Source organism: Otolemur garnettii, unplaced genomic scaffold, assembly GCF_000181295.1.
Source record: "Otolemur garnettii isolate 467f Iridium unplaced genomic scaffold, OtoGar3 scaffold00151, whole genome shotgun sequence".
Taxonomy (NCBI): domain Eukaryota; kingdom Metazoa; phylum Chordata; class Mammalia; order Primates; family Galagidae; genus Otolemur; species Otolemur garnettii.
Window position 1 is genome coordinate 1340044 of NW_003852546.1, and position 8770 is coordinate 1348813.

Sequence of the window (8770 nt, forward strand, 5' to 3'; positions counted from 1 at the left end):
AAGAGAATCGCCTAGGCCCAAGGAGTTGGAGGTTGCTGTGAGCTGTGACTTCGCAGCACGCTACCGAGGGTTAATAAGTGCAACGCTCTCTCAAAAAAAAAAAAAAAAAAGAAAAAGAAAGAAAGAAAGCCAAGCGTGGTGGTTCAAGCCTGTAATCCTAGCACTTTGGAAAGCTGAGGTGGGTGGGTTGCTCAAGCTCGGGAGTGCAAGACCAGCCTGAGCAAGAGCAAGACTGTGTCTCTACTAAAAAAAAAATTAGAAAAAAACTAGCTGGGCATTGTGGTGGGCACCTGTAGTCCCAGCTACTTGGGAGGCTGAGGCAAGAGGCTGGGGCAAGAGGCTGGCTTGAGCCTAAGAGTTTGAGGTTGCTGTGAGCTATGATGATATCACAGCACTCTACCCAGGGTGACAGAATGAGACTCTGTCCAGAAAAAAAAAAAAAAAGAAAGAAGTATGGATGGAGATTCCTCAAAGAACTAAAAGTAGACCTTCCATTTGACCCTGCAATCCCACTATAAGCATTTACTCTAATGAAAAAAAGACATTTTGACTTGGCATGTGTAGCTCAGTGGTTAGGGCACCAGCCACATGCACCAGGGTTGGTGGGTTCAAACCCAACCAGGGCCTGCTAAACAATAATGACAAAAAAGAAAAACAGCTGGGCATTGTGGCAGGTGCCTGTAGTCCCAGCTACTTGGAAGGCCGAGGTAAGAGAATCGCTTAAGCCCAAAAGTTTGAGGTTGCTGTGAGCTGTGACGCCACGACACTCTACTAGGGGCAAGAAAGTGAGACTCTGTTTCAAAAAAAAAAAAGACATTTTACCACAGGGACATTTGCACTCAAATTTCCCAAACATCTCAGTTCACAAAGTTGGGAAAACAACCCTAGTGCCCATCAACACATGAATGGATTAATAAACTGTGGTATATGTATATCAGGGAGTAGTATTCAGCCATAAAAAGATGGAGATTTTGCATCCTTTGTAAAACCTGGATGGATTTGGAGAATATTCTCCTAAGTAAAATATCACAAGATTGAAAAAACAAGCATCTCATGTACTCAATATCAATTTGAAATTAGGAGATTAACAATAACCCACATAAGAGAAAATCTCAAAGTCAAGAAGAGCCTGTGGCTCAGAGAGTAGGGTGCTGGCCCCATATACTGGAGGTGGCGGGTTCAAACCCAGCCCCAGCCAAAACTGGGGAAAAAAAAAAGAAAAAGAATATTATTTTAAAAAATTAAAAAATAAAGTCAAGAAGAGAGAAGAGTAGGAGGGGGCTCAGTAACTTCCCACCCAATGGGTACCATGCATGGAAATAAGGCACACTCTCTGGGTGTAGGACACAGCTACAACTCCAACCTTTCACGTGTAAATTATATAACCTAATGGTTTGTACCCTCATATTAATCTGAAATTATATTTTTTAAAAAGATGTCTGGGTTCTGGAGCTTAGGAGAACCTGGGAATGGAGAAATAGGAACATCTCCAACAGATAAGGGAGTGGAGGGAGATGGAGCCAGATAACAGGTTGCTGAGTTTGGTTACACAGAGATCAGTGAAGGGGGTAAGGGAGCCGTATTAATGTAAAGTCAGAGATGAGGCTACAATCAGGAAAATTGTGGGAGGAGTTTTAAATATCTCTGGTCTTAAATAAGAGAGCCTGTTTACATGCTTAAAGTGAAAAAAAAAAAAAGGCATGAAAAAATGCTCATCCTCCCTAATAATCACCAGAGAAAAAAAAGTGAGGTGGACATGGGTGTCATCTGGGGAGCTATTTCAGGAGTGGTTGGTTGTCTCCAGACTAAGGACAGGAACTTTGGCACAACAGGACTCAGGCAGCCTGGTCCCAGGAAAGTCAGACCCTCAGACTCTGGGAGGCAACCAGGTGCCATAGCTTTTCCCATGCCCTGCTTCCAGTGAGTAATCAAGGTAGGGGGAGGGGTCACTGACCTGCTCTGAGGGGTCTGAAATCAGACTCCTTGGCTGAAGGTGCGACACGTGGTCCGAAGAGGCAGGGTCTGCGCGGTTGTTCCTCAGGAGATAAGCTTGGATCTGGGGACAAGGTATATTGAGAAACGGCAGAGAGTGGAACCACAGTGCAGAGAAGAGCCGGGGAGACGAGAGGACGCCCACCTGATGGACTGCACGTGTTGTCAGTTCCGGGTGGCTGCGATGTGCTTGGGCCACGTCGTTCAGTGGCAAAGGCATGGCCTTCAGGCTGTGGTTCTGCTCCATTGCCTGCGCCACGTCTAGCAGGCCCAGAGCAGAAGTGTGGTTCCGGTCCCAGACCACAGACCTGGGCCAGAGCGAGCTTCAGTCGGGGATGGAGCTCCAAAAGGCCACATCCCACCCACTGGCGTGGTCCATTCGCCTCGCCCGCCGGCCGGTTCCATTAGCCCCGCCCTTTAGCCCAGCACGCCTCTCCCCCTTCGTCCCACCCCCTCTGACCACGCCCACCGGAGCCTCGTGTTGACCCGCAGCGCCTTGGCCAGCATTTTGGCGCCTACATCCCCCATGCCGTTGCCGCTGATATCCAGCGCTGTAAGGTTAGGATTGGCGCCCAGGGCCCGGAGTAGGACGCTGGCGCCCAGCTTCAGCCGAGACTCAGACACGGACAGAGACTGCAGAGGCTGGTAGTTAAAAGAAAGTCTTTGATGGTTGGAGTCAAAGGTCAGCAAAAAGGACAGGTCACAGGGTTTGAGGGAGCAAAAATCAGAAGGGTCTGTTGCCTTTGTATCACAAGGTGAACTCACACAGTCGTCATCCTGCATAAGCTGGACAATCCGGTGCAGGACATCATCCAGGGTCTCCCTGTGGGCAGGGGCTGCTGTTGTGGGGTGGGAACCGGGGTCTTGGGGTGGGGACTGGGGTCGTGGGGTGTTGTCTGGGAGGCCCAAGAGTAGGGTGGAGGCTCACTTGCACCGGACGTTGAAGTTCCTTCCAAGCGCTACATGTCTCAGGGACCGGCTCCTTCCAATGGCCAACACCAGAGTCACCATATCCGAGCCAAAGCCTGGGGGTGACTCGGGTCACACACAAGATGAGGTTGCGGGGGTCGGGGGGTGGGCTGGGAATTGGGCAGATAATGGGAGGGTGAGATCCCAGGCAGCCTGACCATTATCAGCCAGATCCAGGGAGCTGATGGAGCCTGCGTCACACACTAAGTCTTGTATCACCTGGGCGCCAGCGGAGCGCAGCTGGAGGTGGAAGGTGGGGCCCACTCAGAACACAGGTGGGCAGGGGCAGGCGGCCAACCGCCAGGCTCTCCCGCCTCCCAGCCCACCTTCCAAGGTGTGGGCCCACTGCGCTGTGCACATCCCAGGCTGGGCGCTCACCTCACAAGCACTGAGGTCCAAGTGCAGGTCGCGGAGGTGCGTGTTGAGAGCCAGGCCATCCAAAAGGGCCCTAAGGAGGGATGTCACAGGGGGTGGCGGGAGCTGGGAAAGGGGGCACTAGGGTATGAACAAAACCCAGAAAGACAGGGCCCCGACTGCAGGAAAGGCTGTGGGTGTGACAGGATCCGGAAGACGCAGGAAGTCTGGCCTGGGCGGTGACCCCCCACGCAGGGGAGTGACCATGTGTAGAGACACTGACCTGAGCGCGTCTGGTGGCAGCTTGCAGCCCGCCAGGCTCAGATGCCTCATGGTCCCCGAGTGGCTAAGGAAGAGCTGCAGGGAGGCTGGCGCGGCCCGGGACTTCCTGGTGGGGCGTGGGGAAGTAGGCTTGCAGGCACAAGGAAGTGGCTCCCAGCATCCAACCCCGCCCTGAGAGGTCCCCCTTACGTGCGAGAGAAGACATTCCTCGAAGCATCCAGGTGGGTGAGGCTGGAACAGCAGCCCCGGGACAGCGCCCCGAAGAGCTGAGGAAAGAGGGTATTGGCTATACCTGCAGGGGGAGCCTGCAGGACTACATTCGTCTCACCATGCCCTGCCGTCCAGTCATCCCTACTCAGCCGCTGCACCCTGCCCAACATCCCCCCACTGACCACCCCCTCACAGTGTCCAGGGCCACATCGGTGCCTGCCAGATTCAGGAAGGTCAGAACATTAGGACGGCTCAGGAAACTATAGAGGCCCTGGAGGGAGGACAGGAGTGGAAAGGGAGTCAGGGCTCACCTACATGGGCTTCCTAATATCACACTGCCTGCGGCCAGCCCAAGCTAAACCCTGAAGAAAGTCACTCACCCCACTGTCCTCGGAGGCCCCCAGGGCCCCAGGGTTCCCAGAAAGGTCTAGGTGGGTCAGGGCAGAGTCAAAGGCAGCATTGCTGGCCAGTGCCCGGCCCAGAGCCCTCATTCCTGGTGGAGGATGGGAGCAGCTCAGCAGTTAGTCAGACCCACCTCTCCCTCCAACTCCCTCATCCCACTTACCTCGAGGTGTCAACCCTGTCTGTGCTAGGCTGAGTCTCCTCAGGGCTCCTGGACGATCCTCTAGGTATCTGCTGAGTGCCATGATGCCTGGGGGATGGCAGCAGCCATGTGAGTCTCACCTTCTCCAGCCACCAGCCCCTGAGGTTCCCTTCCCCAGGCTTAGCCATACCTCTGTCATCCAGCACATTCCCTGCCAGGCTGAGCTCCCGCAACCCAGAGCTTGAGTGTCCTGACAGTTTTTGGGCTAGTCTCCGGACAAAGTCTCTAGGGACCAGACCCCAGGAGTAAGACTCTGACCTTGGATTCCTGACCCTTTCTGGGCTACCAGCCTCCAGTCCCAAGCCCTCAGACTCCCCCCTTACCCCCTCAGGCCACAAGTCTCCAGCACCAGCTCCTCCAGGTGGGAAGACCGATTCATCATGTGCAGAATCTGTTCTGAGACCTCGAGACTCTGAGAACCAGAAGATGGTGGCTTAGTGGGCTGCACGTTGGCCCTTGTGCCCCAGGCCCTTCCCTGCCCCTACTCCTCACCAGCTTCATGTCCACACAGGAGAGACATCGGAACCACAGGTTGTAGGATAGGGCAGCTACACTTAAGGCCTGGTCCCTGGGTGGGGGAACGGGCAGGACAGAGCTCAGGGCCGTCCAGCATACCCTCTATGGAGAGGGTCCTGGAATATTCCTCCTCTCCCATTCTAGGCAGGCCATGTACCGACTGCCAAGGTGGCTGAAGTCTCCTAGGCTGAAATGGCGGCAGCCCTGACGATGGTAGATGGTGTCCACATCCTAGATGAGAAGAAAGTGTCTGCAATTTGCTTAGGGCCACAAGGGGTAGGAAAGGGCTCAGCACATATAGGGGATCAGATGTCTCCAGAGCCCCCCAGAGAGGGCCCCACCCTCACCCACTGAATCTCTTCTCGGAAAGGGAAGCCATTGTAGTCACACAGAGCCTCGTAAGTCTCCAAGAAGCCACCTAGGGAGGTGACAGGGGTGTGACAGAGGGAAGGAGAGAGACAAAAGGTCAGAGATGGAGGAAGAACAGATCCAGGCTGGGTGGTGGCTATGACTCTTTTCAGTGTGAGAGCCCCCCAACTCCATGGAAGGGCTGTGGGCCCTGCCTTGGCCCTTACCACAGGGGCTACAGGGGGTGCTGGACTCTGAGGGGCTGCTGCTTTCCAGCCGAGCCAGTATCGAGGAGGGTGTGGGCATCCGGAATAGCTCCCTGTGGAGGGGGCAAAGGAGAAGGGGCAAGAGACTTCTCACCCTGGGATGAGAAGTGCCCCATTTGTGCCCATTGGGAGCATCTGCCCGCTGCCTTCCTCCCTTGCCAGCTCCTTGAAGTTATCAGGCCTCACCTAAAAGTTGAGTGAGGGAAGACCTTCTTGATGGCCACAGCCACATGCTGGGCCAGCTGTTCCAGGGCAGCCACATCAGGAAACTCCAGGACCAGTTCAGGAAGAGACTCCAGCTCAAAAGTGACCTGGGGATGGAGAGCGGCTGGGCCTTGGCTCCACATGTAGGAGTAGGTGATGACAGAAAGAAGACCTGGCTGCACGCCCATGTGGGCTACTAGATGTCTTACCTGAGGGGGTGTCTCCCGTAGCGCCATGGCCCGGACCTCCAGGTAGCTGAATGTGCAGTCCACCTAGGGAGCATTTAGATCAGCTGGAACCAAGCCGTGAGCTGCACCCTCACAGGAGCCCAGGCCTTTGTGTACCCTGGAGCAGGACCTGTCTAGACACCACTCCTGTCCGCTGCTGGGAGCCTAGGGCTGGTGGAAAGGCAGAGCCCATACTGGCAAGGACAAGGCACTGCAGATGTAGCCTCTCACCAAGGTAGCTGCTGGAGGGCAAGCCAGGTAGTGGCCAGACCCTGGGACTCACCCTCAGGGGGAGGCAGGTGTGGAGCAGATAGGCTCTCCATCGTAGCAGCACCTGAGGGGAGGCAGAGTCTGATACTTCAGGCAGGGTGGGAGGCTCTTTCTGCTGGGCCCAGCTGCCTCCCAGGCTCTGGCCTCTGCCCACCATACCAGGACATAACTCCGCTCAGCACCCTCATAGGGTAGCCAGGTTTTCAGCAGCAGTTCCACCTCCTTTGGCCACAGGAACTTGGTGATCTCGCCTGTGGAAGGACAGCCTTCTGGGTGACTTTAGTCTTCCCACGGAGGCAACTTGTGCCTACAGTCTGTGCCAGGCTGAGGCCTGGGGGCTATTCACGGCAGCAAGTTAGGAGTGGAGTGGATCTGGGGGCGCTGGCCCTCTGGAGGAACGGAGAGACCCTCTGGCCGAGCCCCGCGGGGCGCTCGGGGAGCCTCTGGTTTGGGGGCCGCGAGGATCCCTCCCAGCCAAGTAGGCAGGAATAGCCAGAGCTTACCTCGCAGCTCACAGGATATTCCGTCGGGGGTCTGAGCCATGGGGCTGGGCCGGGGCGGCCCAACTCGCTCCGGGGCGGGAAATAGCAGGCACCGGCGCGCACACAGGAAGCCTGGGCCCCGGGCCGCACTGCAGCCACCTGCTCCTCCGGCGGCGGAAGGTACGCGCCGCTTCCTGCCCAGCCGCCCCCGGCCCGGCCCCTCCCCGGTTTGCCTCTTGCAGAGGTCGCCCGGGTTTGGGGTTGTGGGTTGGGGGGGCGTGTCCCAGCTTCCCTCCCTCCCCGTCGAGCAGGAGCTTCTCTGCCAGGGTAGTCACGAGGCTGAGGAGTAGTGTGGCCGCGAGGATCGCGCGGGTCCCGCGCTTCTAGCGGTCCTCGCCCTCGACTTCCACCCCGCCCCGCAGTCCCTGCCGCGAACACCAGGCGGCGCTGCCCGCCCGGGGATCCCCGCAGCCCACCCTGGCCCGTCCCCACAAAGCCCAGGCTGGGGAGGTGGACCAGGTGCCTGCAAAAGAGTCTGCAGCAAGGCGTGCCTGATGTCTCCCAACACCAAGATTCCTGCCCTGTTGCTCTGAACCCAGGGCCTGCGATCCTTTTGAGGGATCCATGAACTTTTGGAAGGACAGAAAAAATGCTGGATGGGCCCTGACACCCTTCTCTGTAGCAGAGTCTTCAGCTTTCATCAGGTTCAGGCTGGGTCAGGGCCCAAGGTGCTGGTTGTTTGTACCAGGCCCCTCAGAGAGTAGCCTCAGGCCAAGATGAACCCCAAGGTCCTCAGGGAGGGCTGGAGTGACTCGTGAGCAAAGGCTAGGTACACGGAGGTCCTCCCTTTATCTGCATTCTCCCCAGATGGAGATTTCCGGGGGCAGAGAGAAAGGGAAGCTAGTGTCTCCAGGGTGAGAGGGACAGAAAGTCATGGGGGTAGGGCCTGCCAGTCAAAAGTGTGCTGCCATATAAGACCAGGCACTTAGATTGGAGGATTCATAGGAAGGGATTGCATTTTTTTTTTTAATTCCCTTACAATCTAATTAAACTTCACTTAGGAGATAAGAAGCAGCCTTCTACCTTGCCCAGGGCTCAGCCAGGCAGAAGTCAAATTACCCTGAGAGTGCAAGACCACAGAAGCAGTGGTCCCTTGGCTGTTTTTTTTTTTGGCCTGGGCTGGGTTTGAAACCGCCACCTCCAGCATATGGGGCCAGTGCCCTACTCCTCTGAGCCACAGGTGCTGCCCAGGCCTTTTTTTTTTTTTTTTTTGAGACAAAGTCTCACTTGGTCACCCTTGGCAGAGTGCTGTGGCATCATAGTTCCCAGTAACCTCAAACTCAGGTGCCCACCACAACGCCCAGCTATTTTTAGAGATGGGGTCTCACTCTGGCTCAGGCTGGTCTAGAACCTGTGAGCTCAGGCAATTCACGTGCCTTGGCCTCCCAAGTGCTGGGATTATAGGCGTGAGCCACCATGCAGTCCCTTGACTTTTTCCTCATCTCTATCTGCTTACCTCGCCCTGCCTTGTAGCTGGGAGATAGCAGGAACATTCTCCAGTCATCTGCACCCCCCCAACCACCCCAGTCTCCACTTGGTGAGGTTCACTAAAAACTGGGCAAAGTTGCTGGGGGCAGTGGCTCACTTGTATAATCCTAGCACTCTGGCTCAGTGCCTGTGGCTCAAGCGGCTAAGGCGCCAGTCACATACACCTGAGCTGGTGGGTTTGAATCCAGCCTGGGCCCACCAAACGACGACTGCTGCAACCAAAAAATAGCTCCATGTTGTGACAGGTGCTTGTAGTCACAGCTGCTTGGGAGTTGGAGGCAGGAGAATCACTTGAGCCCAGGAGTTGGAGGTTGCTGTGAGCTGTGATGCCATAACACTCTACCCAGGGTGACAGCTCTGTCTCAAAAAATAAAAAAAATAAATAAAATAATCCTAGCACTCTGAGAGGTTGAGGCGGGTGGATTGCTTGAGCACAGGAGTTTAAGACCATCATGGGTAAGAGGGAGACTCTGTCCCTTAAAAAAAATAGCCAGGTCT

General features: G+C 55.7%; 1 protein-coding gene across 1 annotated transcript in view; it reads right to left on the minus strand.

Moving 5' to 3' along the window:
• Window positions 1-6976, minus strand: part of CARMIL2 (capping protein regulator and myosin 1 linker 2) — a 16697-nt gene extending 9721 nt beyond the window's left edge. Inside the window, exons 1-23 of the mRNA XM_012811115.2 lie at window positions 6746-6976; window positions 6402-6493; window positions 6256-6306; window positions 5955-6017; window positions 5728-5852; window positions 5503-5594; window positions 5275-5345; window positions 5085-5158; window positions 4904-4979; window positions 4735-4823; window positions 4542-4636; window positions 4373-4459; window positions 4188-4300; window positions 4001-4078; window positions 3787-3863; window positions 3599-3703; window positions 3340-3409; window positions 3120-3201; window positions 2921-3017; window positions 2758-2815; window positions 2462-2634; window positions 2138-2300; window positions 1955-2056 (exon numbers count right to left, since the gene is read on the minus strand). Coding sequence (XP_012666569.1) covers window positions 1955-2056; window positions 2138-2300; window positions 2462-2634; window positions 2758-2815; window positions 2921-3017; window positions 3120-3201; window positions 3340-3409; window positions 3599-3703; window positions 3787-3863; window positions 4001-4078; window positions 4188-4300; window positions 4373-4459; window positions 4542-4636; window positions 4735-4823; window positions 4904-4979; window positions 5085-5158; window positions 5275-5345; window positions 5503-5594; window positions 5728-5852; window positions 5955-6017; window positions 6256-6306; window positions 6402-6493; window positions 6746-6785 — 2073 coding nt within the window. The 5' untranslated portion in view covers window positions 6786-6976. The remainder of the gene's footprint in view (window positions 1-1954; window positions 2057-2137; window positions 2301-2461; window positions 2635-2757; window positions 2816-2920; window positions 3018-3119; window positions 3202-3339; window positions 3410-3598; window positions 3704-3786; window positions 3864-4000; window positions 4079-4187; window positions 4301-4372; window positions 4460-4541; window positions 4637-4734; window positions 4824-4903; window positions 4980-5084; window positions 5159-5274; window positions 5346-5502; window positions 5595-5727; window positions 5853-5954; window positions 6018-6255; window positions 6307-6401; window positions 6494-6745) is intronic.
• Window positions 6977-8770: the final 1794 nt, after the last annotated feature.